The following is a 22121-nucleotide window of genomic DNA, read 5'->3' on the forward strand; positions in this document are numbered from 1 at the left end:
TTTATGTCATTTTGTACATTGTGAATATTGAAATAAGGACTGAAACACTATGGGAAAAATACAATACAATTGCTACTATACAAGGATCAAAACATTAACAGTGAACAGAATCATTTTAAGGAATTATAATTTTAATACTGAAATATCCTATGGATCCTAGTTTGTTAAACTATTACTTACGATTTTAGGAAGACTTGAGTAATCAAATGTGAAATTGAGTCAAGGAATTTCATGTTCAAAGGAGCAAGCAGAACCAATTGTAAACTTCATAACAAGTTTGATGATTGTATACACATTTTTCAAGTTAACAATGCAATAAGTTCAAATACAAGCCAGAAAAATTCAAAATCATTGGATCAACAACGTTTCAATGCACTCAAACTTGAGTTCAAAAGGATCTCTTTCTCAAGAGCAGGGACATTAAATGCGGGATGATTAATGTGTGAGGTCAAATTTAAATTTTTTTTTTTAACAGAAATGAAGAAGAATATATTAATAGAAGAAAAGATACAGGAGAAAGAAAAGTTACAAAAGAAAGAGAAGAAACCAAGGGAACGATGAGAGGTCCTTCCTACACAAACTGAACAAAGGAGAAAACTCCCAACAATAGAACTCTAAAAACAAAGAGAAACCCCAACAATCTTCAAACTTTTGAAGCTCAAACCGCAATCCAGTTGAGTTGTAAAACACTTAGAGGAACTCCTCTAAAAGCTTCAGTACAAGAAGCCCATAGAGAAGAATAGAACCGAATCAAATCCCATAACATCTCTTGCGTTCTCCCTTTATCCTCAAAGATCCTATTGTTTCTCTCTTGCCACACCATCCAAATCAAGGTAAGGCAAGCGATTTGCCAAAGTGTCTTGCCTCTTAATGAGTTCCCCATGCCTTTAAAAGTAATAACCAACATGTCCTCAAAACTCCTTGGAGGGACCCAAACCAACCCGGCTAGATTGAACAACTTGTGCTAGAGTCCAATGGTAACAAGACAATGAAGAAAAAGGTGGTCAATCGACTCTCCATTTCCTTTGCAAAGAATGCACCATTGAGGATAGAGGGATTTGTAGGGTGTTCTCAATTGCAACTTATCGTTGGTGTTTACCTTCCCATGTGCTACTAACCAAGCGAGGGCCTTAACCTTTGAAGGGGCTTTTAAACTCCACAAGAACTTGGCCGGAAGGAACAAGATAGGATTTGAGACTTTTGACAAGGCCAAGAAAAAAAATTTCACTGAAAACAATCTTGACGAAGACAAAGACCACGCTCTTGAATCTACTAAAGAATGAGAGAAAAGCACAGAACTAAGGGAAGACATTAATCTCTAAAAGAGATCAATTTCTGAATCCGTAAGATTGCGACGAAAGTTAAAATTCCAAGACAGTGGAAAGGAATTACCAAAGACATTTGAGACAGTGAGGTTTTTCACATAAATAACTCTGTAAAGATCAGCAAATTGAGAACACAAAGTTTTGTTACCCCACCAAAGATCTTCCCAAAAACGAATTCTCTCCCCATTGCCCACCACTAGGAGGATAAAAGGGGAAAAAACCTGGAAAACTTGAGCAATAGCCTTCCAAGGACATCTGTGTGACCATCTAACCATCATGTTGGCATCCCATCTATTAGGATGTGTCCCATATATACTCGCAATAACCTTATGCCAAAGACCACTCCTTTCTCTAGGGAACCTCCAAAGCCATTTCCCTAAGAGAGCAATATTTCTCATAGAAGTCTTCCCAAAACCCAAACCTCCCAACTCCTTTGGTCTACTAACAACCTCTCATCTGATAAGATGATCTTTCTTCTCTTCCCCCGCCCCAGACCAAAGAAAATCCTTTTGCATCTTCTCAATCTTTGAAGCTATTGATGTTGGGATTTTAAAGAGGGAGGAAAAGTAGCTAGGGATGTGAGACAGACAAGACTGAATTAAAGTAATCCTCCCTCCCCCAAAGACAAAAAGGTCATTTTCCAACCATCCAAGCCTCCTCGAAATTCTCTCAACCACCGGATCCCAAAAGCTTATTGTCTTTGGGTTCCCTCCCAATGGAAGGTCTAAATAAGACAAAGGCCACTCTAACACTTTGCAATCCAAAACCGAGGCCAAGCTAGACAACAGCTCATGCCTAGTGTTAATACCTAAAATAGTGTTTTTTTCTAAGTTGATTTTTAAACCAGATACTTGCCCAAAAACCAAAAGGATAATCTTGAGATTTTGAAGATGTTCCATAGAGGCTTTAGAGAAAAAGATGGTGTCATCAGCAAACTGTAACAAAGACACTCTAGTCCTATCCCTCCCCACAAAGAAACCCTCAATTATCCCAGTTTCCTCTGCTCTGATCATCAACCTACTTAGAACATCTGCCACTAGAGTAAAAAGAAAAGGAGAAAGGGGGTCTCCTTGTCTCAAACCTCTAGAGGCCTTAACCCAACCCTTTGCATTCCCATTAACTAGGATTACAAAACTTTATGAAGACAAACAGCCCCTTATCCAAGATCTCCATTTCTGGTTGAACCCCTTCCTTTGTAGCACATGATCTAAAAAGCCCCAATCCACATGATCATAGGCCTTCTCAAAATCGATTTTGAAGACTACCCCTTCCTCCCCTGACCTTCTTTTCTCATCCACCACTTCATTAGCTATCAACACAGCATCCACTACTTCAAATTTAAATTTTACCTTCAAACATTTAAAACACTGTGATATATTTAACACCAAGGATATCAGAGAAGGGATGCCACCCCTGTGACTAAAGCCCACACTGTGTTTCTCATTAAATAGTAGAAATTTAAATTAGATTATTGAATTAATCTAGATCAGACCTATTGAAGTTGAAGTATTGAATGATGAGCAATGCTTTAAAATAGGGCCATTCAACAAACCTGAAAAGGGGACTAGATTTAAGGTCGCTGACTCAGCCATGAGTCAACTGGAATTGAATATGATGTCACAATTATTTATTAATTGAAGAAAAATAAAATAATTGAATATAATCACATAAAACATAAAATCAAAAGAATTTTCTAAAAATTCTAACATGTTTTTAGAAAGTACAAAGAATCCCTAAAGTAGTATAACATCGCAATTAAATATACATAAGAAATCATTAATCAGGAATCTATCCAGCAAACATGTAGGAGACAGAGAGAGGGAGAGAGGGAGATAGAGAAACCTGGTGCTGATAATCACCAGTTTTGGAAAGGGGTAATTGAAGTTTAAATGGCTGGAAAAGTACGAGCTACCCCTGCTGCTAAAGAAGGATTTTGTACATTAAAAAACTAGCCAGGTATTGGAAACTGTGTCCATTCAAGCAGGTCAACGATTGAACCAATGGTGTAACTGATGCTCTTAAAAACAATGGTTTTTTAGCATATGGCAATCACAGGGTGTAAACTATCCTGCAAAATGACCAGTTGATGGTCTAACTGTTCAGTCAATTCAAGTTTTTAAAACATTGATGATGAGATTGTTTGCCATCTCCTTCATATAAATAGACATGAAAAGAAGATTAGGACACCCTAAGGCTTATGTAAGTAACAAAAAATAATAAAAAAGAGGTCTAATGAATTTTTGCATTACATAAGTATCAAAATTTTAACAACAGATTTTCAACATGAAATCTAAGGTGTCTAATGAAAAAAATGAGAATTGTTTCTAGATTGACTTAAGCTAGTTCCAAAAAATACAGAAATAGCATCGTAGATTTATGTTTGAGTCAGTACCTTAACATACCAAAATATTATCTCTAACCAATATGATTCTAGTTTTTTTCTCTAGGATGGATAGCATTTTATTTCAAGAAAACTTCTTCTTTTTTTTTTTGATAGGTAAACAATAACCGTCACCAAAAAGCTCCCAAAGTGCACAAAGAGAGTATACAAAGGGAGCCAACAACACCAACCAAAAAAAGAGGGACTAACAAAAAACAACACCCCTCAACAAGCCCCTAACCAATCCACAAAATCTACAATAGAGGAGAAGCCTAAAACCATACACAAATTGGACTATGCCCAAAGGTTACAAAGAAAAACAAGTTTAATCCCTTCACCAGACAACTCTTTGTTATCAAACACTTTACCATTCCTTTCTTTCCAGACTGTCTAAAACAAACACAAAGGAGTGGCCCACCAAACCTTCCTTCTCCTACCCATAAAGGGCCCATGCCAACTTAAGAGTAACACTCTTACTAAAGAGGGCAGCACCCAAGACACACCAAACAGAGAAAACAAAAGATGTCAAACAACCCAAGTTTTGTCACAATAGATGAGAATGTGATCAATTGATTCTTCCTATTCATGACAAAGAAAACATTTGTTTGCCACTGACCACCCTCTCCTCTTTAAAAGATCCAAAGTGAAGACTTTATCCCAAGTAGCCTCTCATGCAAAGAAGTCAATCTTAGGTGGCACCCAAGAATTCCAAATGATTGCAACTGGGAAATTGGAAAGACCTCCCGGTTCCAAAACCTAGTACAGGGCTTTAACAGAAAATTTTCCACAAGAAACTTATACTAAACATAACTAAATAAACACTTCTTTTTTTTTTTTTTTTGGAAGATTTTTTTATTATTTATTTATATATAAAGCAATTGTATTAAAAGCACAAAAAAAAAGGTGCCTAAAATATACATGATGTATACAAGGCCAAAAAAATGAGGGATAAACAAAAAAAAAAAACCCTCGCTTCACTTACAGCCCAACCAATCAATGAAATCAAAAAGAGACAAAGAAACAAACTCTATATGCACCCTAACCCACTCAAAAAAACATATACATAAAGAAGCAAAAAATAGCATGGGATGTTAGTTCAAAGTCTTCAAAGGCTCTTCGGTTTCTCTCCTTCCAAAAGGTTCGAACCAACTAATGAAGGTCTCCTTGATCGAGAATGACATCACCTACTGTACATCAAAAATAGCAAAAATAAGGTGCCACAACATTATTGCATTAGGATAGTAAAGGAGAATATGGTTAACTGACTCTTTTTCATCCTTACACAAATAACATCTATTTGGAAGACTCCAACCCTTCCTTTTTTAGCAAATCCAAAGTTAGAATTTTTCCCAACCTACTTCCCAAGCAAAGAAGCTGACTCTCATCGACACCCAAGGATTCCACACCATGCTTGTGGGTAAACCTTTCGAGTAACAACCTACTAAGGAGGAGTAAAAAAATTTGATTGAAAAAGTATCTCCCCTTGACAACCACCAAGCCATAACATCCTCTACTCCTCCTCCAATCGCATGCCCTTGTAGCCTTCTAGGCAACCCTTCCACCTCACCTAATTCCCAATTATTTATCTATCTTGTGAATATTAGATTCCAACAACCTGCTTCCCCAACTTGCTCCCACATCTGATCCACCCAAGCTTTTTTATCAGTGGCGATTGAAAACAACTCTAGAAAAGTCACTAAAGGTTCCTCCCCACACCACCTATCTTTCCAAAACCTCACCATCTTGCCATTTCCCACCCTAAAGCCAATCCTATCATAGAATCTCTTCCACCCACACCAATTCGCCTTCCAAAGACCCACCCCGTGGCCTTCCGTCAAAGTTCTAGAACACCAATCCCCCTTTTCCTCTCCATATTTCCTTATAACCACCTAGTTCCAAAAGGAATCATTCTCAAAAGCAAATCTCGAACACCACTTCCCAATAAAAGCCTTATTTAGAAGAAAGAAAGAAATTAAGAAAAAAAAAAAAACTTTCTAACTACCAGACCCCCTTCTTTTTCCCTCTTAAAGAAAGCCCCTTTGGATCTTCTCCAATCTAAGATTCACCTTATAAGGGATCACAAATAAAGACATGAAATATATAGGCAAACTAGATAAAGTGTTCTTTAATAAAGTCAATCTCCCTCCTTTTGACAAGTACTGCATCTTCCATAAGGCAAGTCGTCTCTAAAATCCTTCCTCCACTACATCCCAAGCTTGAATGGATTTGAAGGAGGCTCCCAAAGGGAGGCCCAAATAAGTAGAAAGGAGAGCAAAGGGAACATTGGTCAGCCAGTAGTTAATAACGTTATAGCTTGAGAACATGATAATATGGCATTAAACCCTGATTTAATTTAATAACTTTCTCAGGCATCTTGAAAAGAAGTTGAGATATTCAGTGCTCTTCATGAGATGAAGGAAAACTGAGCATGGAAGAATCTAAGAGACTGTCAACCAATTTCCTTGCACAAGTGGGAGGCTCCAACAATCTTCAGATGCATTATTTTGCCTCAACTGGAATTGAATCATCCATACATTTGGTGGAAGGGCCCTAATTATGTAATTGCTTAAAATTTTGATTTGGGATTTGATTTTCAAGTTTTTGATTGTTGAAAATAACAGAAAGACTGTTATAACATGAGATTTATATAGATGGATTTTTGACAGGTAAGCAGCTGGATGTTATTCAATTGCAAATCATGATTTTGTTTCATAAGGAAAAAAATTCCTGCATGCCTGCCAAGAAAAACAAAATGCAAGCAGTAGTAAAAAGAAAATGAGAAAATTAATATTTCAACCCATCTAAACAGCTAATGTGCTACCAATATTAATTTATCATCCAAAAAAAGTATGACATGTAAGAAAGATCACAACAGAACTAGGACAGACAAGTATGCCAAACGAATCTCACCTTTCTAAAGGAACCAAGCATCAAAAAGATATTTCCACTCTCAACCAATGCGAAGATTCTGGAATCCTCCAATTCAATGACTCTCCCATATGACTGTTGGATTCCCATGATAAAACAGCCATTTAATTAGAAGAATATATGAAAATAACTGGAAAATCATTAATTTCATTTGTTACTAGTTTACAGCTTAAAGCACTGTTACAGTCAATTCTTTTCTTCTCTTCTTTCAATCATAACTGTTACAATTGATTCTCAAATATTCTAAATCCCATGGGCATACTTTATAACCATGGCCTTGTTATGCGTTACCGTGCACATGGCTTCAAGACACAAGAACAAATGTCAAACATCATGGGAGTGAGAGGATAAGATGACAAGAATAAATTCTTTTTATTGGAAAATGTTACTTCTTGTGAGAAAAGGTACAATAAAATACATTAATTTAGAAAGTTTGAGGTCCGTGGACAATGGTGACACTCCTACAAATAAAGACAAACATGTGCAACATAACATAGAAAATCCCTCTTGAACCACTATCATAGTGAGTCACAAGCGTTCCTGCTTTTTGCAATCAATAGACCTCATTTCAGCAATTTTGAAGGTTGGAAGGCTTAGCCAGTTTGAGAGGAGAGTGAATTGAAAGGAAATTAGGGAGCATATAGCACTTTTGACGAAGAAAGGACCTATCCAACCACTTCTCAACCAGCCTAGCTGCTAGTCACTGTGGCGAGGCTTGGCTCTCCATCCGTGTTATTTCACTCACTGAGTTCTGACATATTCAAATCATATTCAGGTACTTAGGATCCTGTAGGTTAGGGTTTTAAGAAAAGAGTGAATCGCTTTTCTTTGAGACTATTCCATTGTTGTCACTTCTGGTTGTTCATGCTAAACTTTTCTAACACTTTGAGTAGCCCAATGGACAAGGCCTATTTATGAGTTCTTATCTTGCTCTTGCCACCCCTGCTCACTGAAGTCGTCATTTCCTATGACAAAGCGGCAAGAGGGAAAAGGAAGATTTAGATTCCACTGAAAGTTAGATTAATAAAAAAACACTCTTTAAGCTCTCAATTAAGTTGACCAAGACGTGGCATTCACCAGAGGGCAAACAAGATCTCATAAACCTTCCCCAGATCAAAGGTCCTTGTGCTCACACAGTAACAGGGGACATAACCAAGTCGGTAAACTTGGTCTTAATACAGGCCCAATCTCAGAGCTTAGCCTTTGGTTCCCTATGCTCAGCAACAACAGCTCATCTTTGACTGAGGTGATGCCCCTGGCCAATCTCATGTTCTACCACTCATTCAAACCCCGGTGTTGAATACAATCACATTGAGGAAGAACCATCACCTCTAGATGGATCAAAATGGCAACCAGAACACATCAGTCAACCACCCTCAATTTCTTGACTTTTTGAATAAGATTCAGACAACAATCAGGCAGCCAATTTAAAATTTTTTCAGAGACCTCAACTAGAATTTTTGGGCCAGCACCACACTGATGTTCATTGCAGTTGGATTCAATTTAATGTACCAGACCAGAGCTCCACTTGCAGCTCAGAGAACCCTACCATTTTTTATCTCTACAGCCTTCATATGGTTACTTCCCTAAGTTCCAACAACAACTGTAAAGGAGGACTCAGACAATGAAAGGCACAACTCATTTATCCAAATAGAAATATTTGGCCTAATTGGTCTGGATTATTCTTTCTTTGATTATAAAAATGGCAGAATAGATAAAACACTCAAGAGTTTTGTTATATTTCCTTTAGCTCCAATTTCTCATAAACCAAATAAATAGGAAATTAGAAAAAGCGACGGATGAAACAGAAGATAAATATTGGGGCGGCAGGGTTGGGAAAGAAAGAAAGAAAAGTACCTTTATAGCTGCAGTAAACATACCCAATCGCTGGTAGGCAAGCCCCAGAGCCTAAAGTGGGGAAGGAGAACCAGAAATATATATATACATCAATATCGCTCAGGATGGAAGCTTTTATTTTAGAAGAAAGAATGAAAAACATGATAAATGCCCCATATAAAAAGAATACACACTTCCCACAAATCAGCACAGCTAGGATACCCTCGAATGGCATGTTGAAGACTCTGTACTGCTTCAGACCATTTATTTTGATGGAGCTACCAAGTAAGAACATGGAGTATTTGTTAGATGAATACATGGCTTCGGCTAAGTTCCACTAACCGACTAGTTGCAAATGAAATACATGGAAAAATGAGACAAAGAAAAGAAACCTGCAGGTAACCCAATCTTCGAAAAGCCCAAAAAGCCCTAGGGGACTTCTCTGATGCTTCCCTGCAGACCGCAATCTCTAAAGTCTCCTTTCCTCCTAGGTCCAACAAATCACACAACGCTTCCTGACACAAAATTAATACTTGCTTGATCGAAAACCAACATGTGGAGGGATGAAACCATTTTTTTTAAGGAAAAAAATTTGCACTAACCCCAGAATCGGAATCATTGGGATTAAGGGTGACCGATCTCTGGTAACACTTGAAAGCTCTCTGAGTATCAACGGATACCCTTGCGTAATAATGCCCCAAATATCTGAATACGTCCCCATTCTGCGGATTTAATTTGGCTGATCTTACAAAATGCTCCGCAGCTTTTTCCTTCCACTCTTGTTCCTCCTTTTCCCACAAGAAGACCCCCTGAAACGACATTTTCAAATTCATAAGAAAAAATTCCCACCAATGGAGAACCAAAACCGCTTATTCTTTTCATCATCATGACAAGAAACATTACGAGATTAAAATGAAGGGAGGCGTCATCAGGATTGGAATCCACAGACTCTTGTAGCTTCCTTAAGACATGGTCATTTTTCCCTTCCTCTTCCTGTGCTTCCTGAAAAACGAAACTGTTTGAGAGAGATTCTGCATATCCAAAACCCACCAAGCGCAGAAGATGGCAAGAAACCCAACCATGTCCTTCAACTGGGATTCGAAAAGGGTACTAAAACCCTAAACCGCTGATTCAGACCTCAGTGCTGCTGAGACTGTCACACCCCGGATCCGCTCTTATTTCTCGTATTCATATATGCAAATATTTCTTGCTTTGGGCCCAGGCAACCCAAATCTCCACTTTGCTTTCTAATTTCAAGAAACACTATTTACAGAACGCTTTTGGCTGCTTCCAGATCCGCGGATCCCCGCTGCTCTTGCCACACTAAACACTCTTCCCCTCTCGTATCTCCACGCGGCAGAAGGTGGTGTGGCGATAGTCATGATCTCGCCTGCGCTAAAATTCATGATTTAATCGGTGACTAACGGCATACTAAGAGTCCATTCATGTTTCTTGATTATTAATTACTAAATAAGGAGGAGGACTTATACTGTTGCTGTCTGGCTTCTATTTCATTGGCTGCCGTTAATCAGAACTACGGTCGTATCTGTAATTGTGCTCAAAAATAATTTTTATATTTTTAAAACAAATTTTTTTTAACTTTAAAATATATATTTAACAAATTTTTATTAAAAAAAATTTTAAGATTTGTTGTAAAATTAGGTTATTTCTTCAAATAAAAGTGAGTCATGTGGTTTTGAAAGTATACGAGAAATAATTAAAAATTTGAACAATATTTTAAAATTTTCATATTTTTAAAATATTTGATTTCTAAAAAAAATATCCCTAAAAAATCTGAAATAATTGTTTTTAAACCATTTTCAAAACATGTGTTTTGACAATTGTTTTTGAAAACATTGTTACATACACACTACTATATATATATATATATATAACCCTATATTTTGCTTTCAATTTGACCGTTGTCTCAAATGAACCATGGTGGCAAGAGGAGGAAAGAGGAGGAAAAAATTACCTCCTGTTCAATCAATATAAAAGATTTGGATATAAAATAATTCTCCCTTTTTCTAATTATAATTATAGTTTTTTTTATGGCATTCAATTAACGTGTATGAAATAAATAACCAAATATATATATGATTAATTAATAGGCATCTGGTACTGGTTTTGCATAGTCCCGAAATGTTTTAGGATTTAATTTTAATTTTGTCTCTTCAAAGAATTTATTATAACTAAAATTAGGATGATGGGAGGGTGGGGAAGATGATAACATAAGAGTAAAATAATAAATACAATCCTTGTTAAGAAAACAAGGAAGTGACCGTGTCATATTGATAAAAGATTTTGTTTTAGAATTAAAGGGTGGGATACAAATCTCAAAAATTATTTTTTATAACGGTTTTCTAGTTCTAAAAGTAGTCTACTTCCTTCAAATTTATTCTAAACAATTAATATTTTAAATTGCCTAGCAGCCTAGCACCATTATCTCACTAACGGATATGGACTTAAAAGAATCCTTCTTTTTTTTCCGTTTGGATTTCAAATCATCTCCAACTTTAATAATAATTTATTATGAGAAACACATAAATGCTTGCCCTTTATTTTTATTTTTTTTAAAATAAGGCTGTGTCTATCATTCATAAATGCAACCATATGGCCAATTAATCAGGAGTAAGTCATCAGACATCAATTCTGGCATTGGCTAATTCTCCATGGATCACATAACGAAAGGTCGAGCTCTGTGGTAGCCAATGGATGCACTTGTGAGGCCTTCCCTTCATGCATCTTTCCATTTCCTTGTGTTGAGCTTCTGACACACACCCGGTCACCACCTCCAAAAGCTTGTGCATACTCAGTGACGTATCTTTTGCAAAGTAGGATAGAATCTTTGGCAGGAAAATCTTTGTTCCCTTGTCAACATAGGCACTGGCTTCAATAAACTCCTGTTTAGCAAGCTTGAGATTCTGGAATACATTCTGTGCTGTATAGAGACGAACCTGCATTCAATAATTTGGGCCCCAAACCAGATCATGCAAAGAGCAAAACCAAGGGTAACTTCAAAATAAGGTTCGTGGGAAGGTGAATTCATGAGAGACGTCGGATTCATACCACAGGGTCGGAGTATGTCCCTGAACAAAGGGCAAAATGAACAAGCGGTTCTGGGTATTCAATGGCGTATATATGTTTGCTGTTCCCCATCCTGGACTTATTTCCTGGAGAAAGCAGTGTTTGTAGCCACTGCATTCATGTTGTGTCAAGAAAAGGAAATTTGAAGACAAGTATGATAGCGATGATACGATATATGTCTTAAGTTGAACCCGCAGCAAGATTCATGGGATTTTTGCATTTTCAAGCTTCTGGCCTTCTACTACTATAATGTCCATCCTAAACTTGATCCCCCGCGCGATCATGTGTTAATTATCCTCAAATTATGATTAGTCAGCACTCTAAAATCTGTGTTTTTCTGCCCCTCTGCTAGAACATTAAACTACTGATTGAATCCTACTTTACAAGGTTTAATTTACCAGATCCATATGTTCTGATAATATTACCCAGCACATGGTCCCGGGTGCTTCCAGATGGCAGGTCAGAGCGATCTGGTCATCACCTAGCCCAAACAGGATTCGTTCTATAATTTTTTTGCTAGCCACTAGACCCTCCTTTATGTAGTGTCACAAGCCCAACCGCAACTGGTTTCCAGCTCATAACCATGGTACCCAGGAAGGCTCTACAATTCAATTTGGGCTTGCAATCTACCTGCAATCCTGGCTTGTCCTAACCCACACAAGCCTTTAAATGTGCCAAATTGCACCATTTGGAGGGATCCTCAGTCGAGCCACATCTTGGGTTTTGGCCCTCCTGAAACTTCCTCCTCTATGGCATATAAGACGATCTTAGTTTTACAATGTAAGTGATATAAGCATCAATGTACTCATTGAGCACAATCTTGTAAGCATACATTCATATAAGCACACAAGTAAATACATGTGGGATTTCAGGGAAGAACGCATACCGGTGCTGGCCTGTGTGACCGAATCCCTAAAATGGAGCTTTGTATGTCATAAGCATTTACACAATGTCCCCCGACATTGTAAGCTGCCTAAAGAGATGAAAGTCTGATCAATATAGTCATTTTTTCTGAAGAGAAACCCAATATGGATAACATTAACAAGATATTAGCACTAACACACAAGTTTTTACCTTTAAAATAGATGTGCCTTTTACACAATTACGGATTCCATAAGCTAAATACGCCTGCAAAGGAAAGCTCATAATCTCGTGAGTGTTTATGACAAGAAGGGTTTGTTCTAATCCTGTCTATGAAATACTTCATACAGTTTTTCACTGAAAGCTAAAGAGAAAAATTAAAGCTTTGAAAAGCCTACATGCATCACCAAGGCATTATGGATGTTGATCCAAAATGCTAGTTTTCCTTCACGCTTCATCTTCCTTGGGTTAACCTTCGCAAGATTTTGAACCAATGACCTACACAATTTAAATTACTAAATATGAGGAGTTTTTTAAAGATTCCATAACTCTTGACATTAAAAATTGTTGGAAGTTTGAGCCTGTTCTCTTTTTGACCCTTGTCCTGAATCTTATCTGTTTTAATAGGAACCCGTTACGACAACTGACTCTGAAATTCCAACAACTTTGGATTGGTAAACCTAACACTGGTGGGAAGGGATTAAAACAGGGAAACTGATTTCGTTAAATCTGTTTAAATGTGCTAGAAAATGCCATTTGGCTATGTGAGAGTAAGGTGCATGGTGGGTACCTGAAATTTTGCAGCATGCTAGCAGCATAGTTGAAACTATCATCATCTAGGCATAACTTCATTACTTCTACCATTGCAGCATATGGTGCATTTTCCTCTTTCAGACCTTGAAATCGATGGTGCCCTGTAGCTCCCTCATTGCAATGTGGACTCCAAGTATCAAAGAGATTCTGGACAGAGAATGTACTTGTGGAGGACAAGGACGAGGTAGAAGAAACTGAAAAGCCCGCACTACTTGAATGGGGGTTGGCAAGTTTGCAGTAGATAGAAGATATGCATTGGACAATGTCTTCAGAAAGTTTATCTGGTGTATGGAGCGTGTGATCAATGTGGGAAGCACCAAAATACTCTCCGAGGCTGTGATGACCAAGATCACCATTCTTTCCATCCTGCAAATGCTCGTCATAGACATTTTTTTATGTAGTTTTATAAAGTTATGCTGGACTAAAAACAAGCCAGCTGAACAAAATGCATCTAGCTGATGAGGCATATTTTACCCTTCTAGATTTTACTTTTGAAGTTGCTGCATAATTCCAATCATCTGAATCAGCCCAACCATGTGTGGAAGAAGTTCCACTATGGACCACACCACCTCTCCATATTTCAGGCTCTATTTTGTAAGATGGTTGACTTTGTAAAACTTGCAACGGTGATCCCGCCTTATGTTGTAAATGCTCAGAATTTCCTGGAAATGTGGGTAGATGCTGCTCAAAAGCTGAACGATAGAGTGAAAGAAGATATCGCTCCAAATGCATAATTTCAACCTCAAGTGTGGCAATCTCATCAATCAGCTGGGCAGGAGACTGCATCCACAGCCCACCCAAGGGTTAGAAGTTACAAATCCAAAAATAAAGCTACAACACAATATTACAAAAAGAACAACAGACAGAGCCTTTTATATGTAAATAGTATAATAAGTACAAGGCTTGCTCATTCATCAGTGAGTTCATCACAAATCAGTCCATTGTCTCTTGGTGTCATCCATCTCGACCACACAACAAAAATCACAAAGGGAAGCAACATTGTAGTATGCTAATTTAAGTTAAATTAATAGTAAATATTTCATTTTGAAAATTAAGAACACCTCAACTGTTACAGATTAACATTGAATTGTACAAGATAAAGTTGGATTCACCTTTTTTTTTTTTTTATCAACTCCTATGAATCTTAAGCACCAGACTGGTACTTTCAAATACTTGGATGAGTTTTTGTGGGTATTCAGATCAAAATTTTGCGTAACCCCTTAACTAAAGAGTAGTCCTGGTGAAGCAGATTCACATCCAGCTGTAGCTGAAGAGGATGATGCCTAAACGCTCTGAAGAGACCTTTTCAACAGTGAGTCATTGATACAAGTACCCATTTCATAGATAGTGGCAGAAGTGTCACACCAACCTACAATTCTAAACTATTGATAAGATCTCTTGTTGGATCTAGTTTTCATCCAAAAAGTCAAGTGCTTAGGTAGAATTTGAAGAACATCCTAAGTTTCAGTGCATTTGATGGGAGTGGAAATCCACTGGAATGTCCTGCCATTTCGAGGGCGTGTACTTGGAGACCGGATCAAACCAACAATTGCAGGCTTCCTACTCTCACTGAAAATTAATTATGTAATTTTCCAGATTACAGACAACAGTTCCAATGATAAAACCAAAGCGACCGTATGGATTCAAGCAGTAAGAAGTAAGATAGACTCATTCAATGCTTTGAGTCATGATATTGATCTAAAATTAGTATTTCATCAAGATAGGTCAGACAATTGCAGCAAAATATGCACATGCCTACATAAAGAGTCTGACTAAGCTTTTATTATCCTTATTTTGTGAATGATTGGAAATTGTTGGTTTTCTCCAATATACAAACCTTTGGTGTTGGAGCTCCATTTGAAGGAATGGATGCATTGGAGAGAGAAGAAGGAGCCTTCTTAGAATCCCAACATAGTGAAGACTGGAGAGATAGTGTTCTCTCCAATTGTCCAATCTGTGTCAAGAGAAGCAGAGGATAACTAAGTAAGAGAATGTAGCAACCTTTTATCTCTTAGTAGAAATAATTGTAAATGTCTTCGAGATGAAAGGAGAACGTGTTCTAAAAATGCTTTCCAGTTTCATCAATGTCTCCACAAGCAAATGGACAAGCCTAGAGGCACAAACTCAGACTGGAGCTAGAAGCAAGAAAAAAGTTATATTTTTCACTATTCAATTCTTCCATGTAGTTAAACAAAATATTTTCCCATTATTACTTTGGAACAACAGCTCATCTGAATCAATTTCCCTACAAATTTTCTGCAGACTCAGGCAACAAATGTGAGTTTGAAGAGTCATTTCATATCACCAGATCATAAGTATTGAGTCGTTAATTTTGAAAGAAACCCTGTTCAATTCAACAGAAATTCTGAATAGTTGGTCATTTGAACAAATTTGTAAAAGAAGCTCGGCCATGGTCTGCAACTTTGACCAATAACATTACGTTTTTCAGATAAAACTTGGTCAAGATTGTAAAGAATGTTGAAAATTTAGCTGTCCAAGGTTGCGCAGCATAGATTTGACTACTTGGACATAGTATTTGGATCAAAAAAGGAAGTTGCTGGTGAATTTGCAAATTGAAACCATGCAGAAATGAAGTAGTTGTGACAAAGGGCAATCTCACTATCTCACCGTTAAACATGGTGTGAACCCTTAATGTTGCTATGTAGGCACGTAACTCTAAGAGTATTTCAAAAAGTTTCCAAGATATGAGAACAAGAAGACAAGGACAAGCAGCCTAATTTCTGGAAAAGGGGCCTCCTGGAATATATTTGGAGGGTCATGGAAATTGATAACATCTAATAATTTCCTTAAGACAAGATCCACAACACATGGAAACCAGCTATTTCCTAGAAAGAGGCTTCTCAGAACATATCTAGAAACACAAAAACAAAGGAAAAAAACGAAAACAGAACCAAAAGGCCACTTGCATTCATTTTTTAAGGGTTGTAGAATCAGATGTGAGCAAAACATGAATGTTGTATTGGATCTAGGTTTACCTAATATCAAACTCGAAAACATATCCAATGCTGGAATAAAGAGGCTGAAACTTGATTTCCCAAACTAGGGTAAAAAAAATAGAATAGGGAAACAATAACTGAATGGGCAAACTCATTTTCAATTGGAAATAACCAAGTTGGAATACTTACGGAAGTGAAGTGGTAAGGGGTTGTCGGTGACATGTTTAGCATATGCTGATGATGGCACTGCAAAACCCAGTAAGGAATAGAGGAAGGAGATGATGATGGCAAACCACACCCAGCATTATTTGTCCGTATTCTGAAACCTGCTACAAATTTGACATATATCACCCTTCAGAGTTCACTTCCTATTACAACAGAAAAGAACAATATAATCAAAGAGAGACTGAGAACACAGCCTCACAGCCTCACAGCTCTGGTTTGAATGCGAAAAGCTTCCACCTGAATTATAAACAAGCTGCAACTTTATCTGTATCTCTCTGAGTCATTGTTGAAACGGGGATTCTACTTGTTAACATGACAACATTGCAATGTACATGAATGGATTAGTACAACAAAACCACCCTAACAAAAGATGGAGCGGATATGAGGAAGGGCTGAAACCCCCATTAAAATTGATAATCATGACGCATGCACTGTTACAGCCTGCCATTTCATTATTAAAACAGAGCAAATATAAAGATATGCATATGGTTAGGTGGAGGGAAAGTAACTGAAACACTAGTGCTAATCACTTGGACACTTGCCCTGGGAAGCAGGTATCCTACTTCCGCCTACCCCATTTTTCTAAACATTTTCAACGCCCTCACAGACCTCCCACAGCAACAACAACAGGCGTTTAAATCTAATACAGCAATGGTGAAAGAACAAAGAACTTTTATTAATAATGTGATTTCTCTGTATAATCATACCAACGTGAGTCCATCATTCGTGTAATCTAGAGTTAATACTAGAGGATTAACTTATTCACTCGCTAGGTTGGAAGTTTGAACCACTTCCATTATTTTCAATTTTTATTTTTTTGGATGGATAGAATGAATGAAGTTGTTGGGAGTCCCATTCATGATTGTCCACAGCTTCACAAGTTAGAAGCCTATTAATTATAGGCGGCCCACCAAGCCAAAACGCAGACATTCTGCTAGCTATAACAAAAGTAGGGGTTCCATCGACCTTGAACCCACCCGTGACTGTGGCGTCATTCGTTCTGTTGTGGGAGAGAAATGTCTTCCACTTTTCTGCTTCCTTTCAATGTTCTTTGTACTTGAAATTCAAGTTGGGCTTCAGGCCAGGAATGCTAATTCTCAGGCTCAAACCCGACCCAGCAACTAAGGGCTAAGATTTGGAAACAGTTGAATATTTGATATAAAAAAAAAAGTCAGGAAAGCGTTAGTATGGTGGTTGAACATGGATTTAATTGCCATATCTAGAGAAGACACGAGGCCTATTTCACGGAGAGGTGGCGTGGATCGTCCATGTTTTTGGGGATGGGAGTTTAGAAGACAAACCAGCTGAAATTGATGAGAAAAAAAGTGGAATTAGTGTTGGTTTTTATTATTACTATTTAAATTTCGGGAAACATCTGAGCAGTTGCCTGTGGCAGACGCCAGCTGCCAACATCTATGGATGGGAGAGTGGGGCATGCAATAGGAAAGCAGCCCCATCATTTTGTAAGAAGCTGGAGGAGGAAGAGAGACCGATGAGTGGTCTTCCATCAAACTCTACTCCAAAATCAGAGGACCACTTATCACAGCCCACATGGGGGGTTGATGCCCCTCAAATAAATTGCCCGTATACTAAAGTAAATTGCATTGTGTGATGAATGAAAATGAAATGATCATAGCAAGGTTAGTTGATTGTTGGGTGAAGAAGGGAAAGGCAAAGGCAAAGGAGGAGGCAGAGGAGACGTCAGACGTGAAAGGGGGGAATGGGGTTGATGGCAGTGGAGCCCCTGTGTTGGTAAATAGGCTACTCGTGTGCATGTCCATATCTATCCATCTTATCTACCTTTATTCAAAAGGAGAGCAGTTTTTAAGCTACACAAAAGTAATAGCTCTCTTCTGCAGGGGACACAACGGAAAGCAACCACGCCTCGCTGGAACTCACCATCTCCCCCTTCCCTCTTCCCATTATCTCCTAAATCCTAATTACAAAATACCCAGTCAACAGTCAATCACATGACAACGGCCTCTTATGTTAAGTTGTTCTATTTACCATAGTCTACTACCGCTGCCACTGAGTTAGTGATACATATTCCTCTTATCATAAATTTCTGGTTGGATGTCATAGAATCTTGCCCACCCAATAGCACATTCCCCCGCCCTTTACTTTATTGATTCATGAAGAATGTGAGTTGAATTCCATGTCAGCAGTGAAGTCAATTTAGTAGATGAGAAAGAGAAAAAGAAAATTAGAGAATGTGGTGGATATCTAATAAATGTGTATATATATGGATGTGGGGTTGGCAACATCACTGTGCCACTAAACATCAAAAGAGCAGTCAGCCCTTGGCCTGATACATCGTTGTTGATGGATAAGCTTAAGCTAGGCTAAGCTTCCAATAACCATGTCATTTTGGAAAATCAGCTGATCGTGCCGGCAAACAAATTAAGGTATGCCAATGGTGCATAGATAGGAAGGCTAGCTCCCAATTTACACCCCTGGGTTCTACTTACTGTGATATGCAGGGATCATATGTATGATCTCCCCCAAGTACAATGTAGCATGACAACTGAAACAAGTGCAGTGGAAACAAAAGAAAAATCTATTTGTCTCCTAGCCAGTCGTGTATCCGCCACTTTTGCAAAGGAGTGGCCCGGCGTTCACAACCAGTACTAATCTATGTAATAGCGCATCCGTGGATCATTTGTGCTGGGGAAGCTGACCTCCCAAACTTATCCTTCAAAATACACATAATTAAGAACAATCAGTGCATAAAAACTGAAGGAAAATAAAGATGTAGTAGGCTTCTTATTGTTACGATAAACCTTTTGATACAAATTGGTTCCAAATTTCTAGTTGTAGAGTTAGAACTTTGTTAGATTAGCAAAATTCTAAATATTAAGACATGTTTGGTCCCCTTTGTGCGGTGATTGTGTAACCACAAGCTGCTTATATGTCTTGCTAGTTAGCATAGTGTCATATATTGGCGGAAGACACAATGATTCCATTAACCCCAGCAGGGGACAGGTCTGAGTCTTTACTCTTTGTTCCATCATTCATGTCTGTTTAACTGTGAGAGATGGAAATGCAAGTTTTGATTTCAATCTCCCACTTGAGAATGGCGATTCAATGAATAATTGCAGTGGCCAAGGGACAAATAATAGAAAGATTTGGGAGATGAAATATAGAAAACCATATATATAATAATTGCATTTGTTTTGAGAAGTAGATCTGACGGAAACTAGAGGAGATATAAATATATGTATATGATACAAACAGGCATTCTAGAGAAGGGATGGATGGGGTCCCAGTCCCACATATTCCGGCATAATCGTCACCACCTAATGTGTGTATCATGATCTTAGAAGAAATATACTGAGCTCCTGTCCGGAGCTGCCCACCGGGTTAATCATGTGAAACGACTCAGAGTCTGGGGACCCAATGACTCGCTCAAAACTGGCTCGTAGATACAGGAGGTCGCCGTCGTCGGACTTGGGTGCAACCGGCAAAACTCCGGCACCAACAGACACAGACTGCATAAGCTTCAACACATTGACGTCGCTGACAGTCATCTGACGCCTGACGGCGAACCCAACCTTCCTGCCGTTGCAATACATGGACCAAACCGGGACGTTAAAGAGGGAGCAGCAGTTGGAGGCTTGCTTCTGCCTGTCACACTCGAGTGCAATCCGAAGCAGACCGTATTGCATCTCCCTGGCAAGGTATGCGGTGGGAACGGCGAATTCCAGCAGCAGTAGCGGTGTGCTGCGTGTGTCATCTTGTAGGCAGAAGCTGACTCGCCCCTTCCGGTAACCAAAGAAGGTGCCAGTCACAGTGGAGGCGTGGGTGGACTCAGTATCACTGGAGATGGAGTCAGATGGTTGGAAGCCACAACATGGGACCATGCACTCCACAAGGGACCTGAAGGATCTTCTGAACCTCACTTCCCTCCCACACTCTACTGAGGTGGGTGTGTCCATAATATGGAGGGGACCTCTTTGGTTTCCCAAGTCTATCATCCTCATCTTGCCTCCTGGTCTCAATAAAATAAAACAAGCCCTAGCTAGTTATCCAACAAAACCAAGACAGACAATAGAGAGAGAGAGGTTGTATGTAGGAGAAGGATGTAGGTAGGTGTTTAGAAATAGCTAGTTGAGCACATATATATAGAGAGAGAGGTGGGAGGAGGAGGAAAGGCAGTGTGGAAGGGAGTGCAAAGGGGGAGTGAGTCATCGTAATGAAAGTGGGGCGAGGAATCGTGCGCAATAATTCTGCCCACGAGGCTGTGGGGGTCCAATTTTGGAGGGACTTGGGTGGCGCGCGTGACAGCAAAGGTTTTGTGATCAGACCTCTGGCCCGTGGGCTGTTGTGGGTGGGAGATGACCAAATGGGACTTTCTACGTTTTCACTCCCCCCCTTCCCTATTCCTGCTGCCTTCTTATTGGACACTTCCTCTTATTTTTATGCATTTTGTATATCCAACCTCGCCCCCTTCACTCTCTTCAAAAACTTTACAAAGTTTTTTTCTTATTTTCAACTCAGTTTTGAATATGAGGATTTTTGACAAAATACCATTTTTTTTAATATTTATTAAAATATGACACTTTTGAAACTCTTTTTAAATTTATCTCATTTTTTATAATGTTAATTGAAAATTGACTCTTTAAAAGACAATTTTCAATTAAATTTCTTCAAAATGACGTAAATTTAGAAGTAATTTTTAAATTAGCATATATTTTTTTCAAAGTCCTTTTAAATATATATTTTCATATCATTACACCCATTCAAGAATTATCTAAACTTGTTTGGGAAAAATTAATTTTACATCCATTCATTTTTACTTTCAATATATCAATTGCTAAGTTCATATTAAAATAAAGGCAGATAATTAGGATTGATTTGGTAGCATTTTTTATAAGAGGTTCTTAAACACAATTTGTTTGAGAATAATAGAAGAAAATAAAAGGTTATTGAATGAGAAAAGGGATCTAATGAATTCATGAGTCATATGAGAAAGAGAAAAAAAAAATCTTATAAACAATTTTGTAAAGCAATAACAAGGATGTCTTATTTGTCAATTTTTTCATTATCACCTACCAAAAAACCGTGATATGTCTTATATAAAGTTACCAAGAGGATGATTAACTTATGATATATATGTATATGATGGTATAATTCATACCAACATTTCATAATTTTGGTAAAAGGGAGAATGCCAAAAGTTTTTCAAACATATCTTTTAAGCTAAAAACTATTTTCTAAATTAGAAAATTGTTTCCAATTCTAGAAGTTCAAATAAAACATAACTTCCTTTTCCTTGATTAGTATAATAATTCATATAATAATTGATGATAAGAAGGAAAGGAGCAAATTTGGACAAGCTTACACAAACTTTATGATTATACCCAAAAAAGAGTATCTTACATATACCCAGAAAAAGTATCTTATTTGCATCCAATTTGACTCAAGGATTTTATGATTTCCCTTCATAATTTTGGTTACTTTCAATCCTTTAATTTCACCCCAATTTTACCCATGTTTATAAATTGAAATATCTTCTCCTCTCAGACACATATGTTGCTTCTTTGACAAACAAAATAACAATTGCTTTTTGTTTTTGACAAGGAATGAATATTGTGTTGATGATACATTTTTAAGAATATTTCTTCAAAATAAATATTTATAGAAAGCTTCAAATGATTTTAATACCAATTTTAAAAAATTATGAACTCCATAACAATTTAAAACAATCGT

At 37.8% G+C, this 22121-nt stretch overlaps 3 protein-coding genes across 11 annotated transcripts in view; all 3 read right to left on the minus strand.

The window, feature by feature from the left end:
- LOC117907560 (tetratricopeptide repeat protein SKI3) overlaps nt 1-9865 on the minus strand; it is a 45747-nt gene extending 35882 nt beyond the window's left edge. Inside the window, exons 1-7 of the mRNA XM_034821140.1 lie at nt 9549-9865; nt 9373-9471; nt 9072-9278; nt 8862-8984; nt 8664-8747; nt 8491-8541; nt 6616-6708 (exon numbers count right to left, since the gene is read on the minus strand). Of these exons, the coding sequence (XP_034677031.1) occupies nt 6616-6708; nt 8491-8541; nt 8664-8747; nt 8862-8984; nt 9072-9278; nt 9373-9471; nt 9549-9551 (660 nt within the window). The 5' untranslated portion in view covers nt 9552-9865. The remainder of the gene's footprint in view (nt 1-6615; nt 6709-8490; nt 8542-8663; nt 8748-8861; nt 8985-9071; nt 9279-9372; nt 9472-9548) is intronic.
- Nucleotides 9866-10949: 1084 nt separating this feature from the next.
- LOC117905974 lies at nt 10950-17234 on the minus strand. 9 transcript variants are annotated; one of them, XM_034818879.1, is made up of 10 exons: nt 16650-17232; nt 16377-16513; nt 15068-15184; nt 13705-14010; nt 13208-13596; nt 12816-12915; nt 12631-12684; nt 12443-12529; nt 11539-11667; nt 10950-11426 (listed from the first exon to the last, which is right to left on the minus strand). In XM_034818879.1, exons 2-10 carry the CDS (start codon nt 16416-16418, stop codon nt 11109-11111), a joined length of 1542 nt encoding a protein of 513 aa, XP_034674770.1. In that variant the 5' UTR covers nt 16419-16513; nt 16650-17232; the 3' UTR covers nt 10950-11108. The 9 variants fall into 9 exon arrangements, with proteins under 9 accessions (XP_034674770.1, XP_034674777.1, XP_034674771.1 ...); XM_034818886.1 differs by having other exon boundaries at nt 16377-16516; XM_034818880.1 differs by having other exon boundaries at nt 16620-17232.
- Nucleotides 17235-19536: 2302 nt separating this feature from the next.
- Nucleotides 19537-20511, minus strand: LOC117906113 (protein MIZU-KUSSEI 1). The gene has a single exon (XM_034819067.1). It carries the CDS (start codon nt 20390-20392, stop codon nt 19721-19723), a length of 672 nt encoding a protein of 223 aa, XP_034674958.1. The 5' UTR covers nt 20393-20511; the 3' UTR covers nt 19537-19720.
- Between the last annotated feature and the right edge of the window lie 1610 nt (nt 20512-22121).

The sequence above is a fragment of the Vitis riparia genome, chromosome 18 (genome assembly GCF_004353265.1).
Source record: "Vitis riparia cultivar Riparia Gloire de Montpellier isolate 1030 chromosome 18, EGFV_Vit.rip_1.0, whole genome shotgun sequence".
NCBI lineage: Eukaryota > Viridiplantae > Streptophyta > Magnoliopsida > Vitales > Vitaceae > Vitis > Vitis riparia.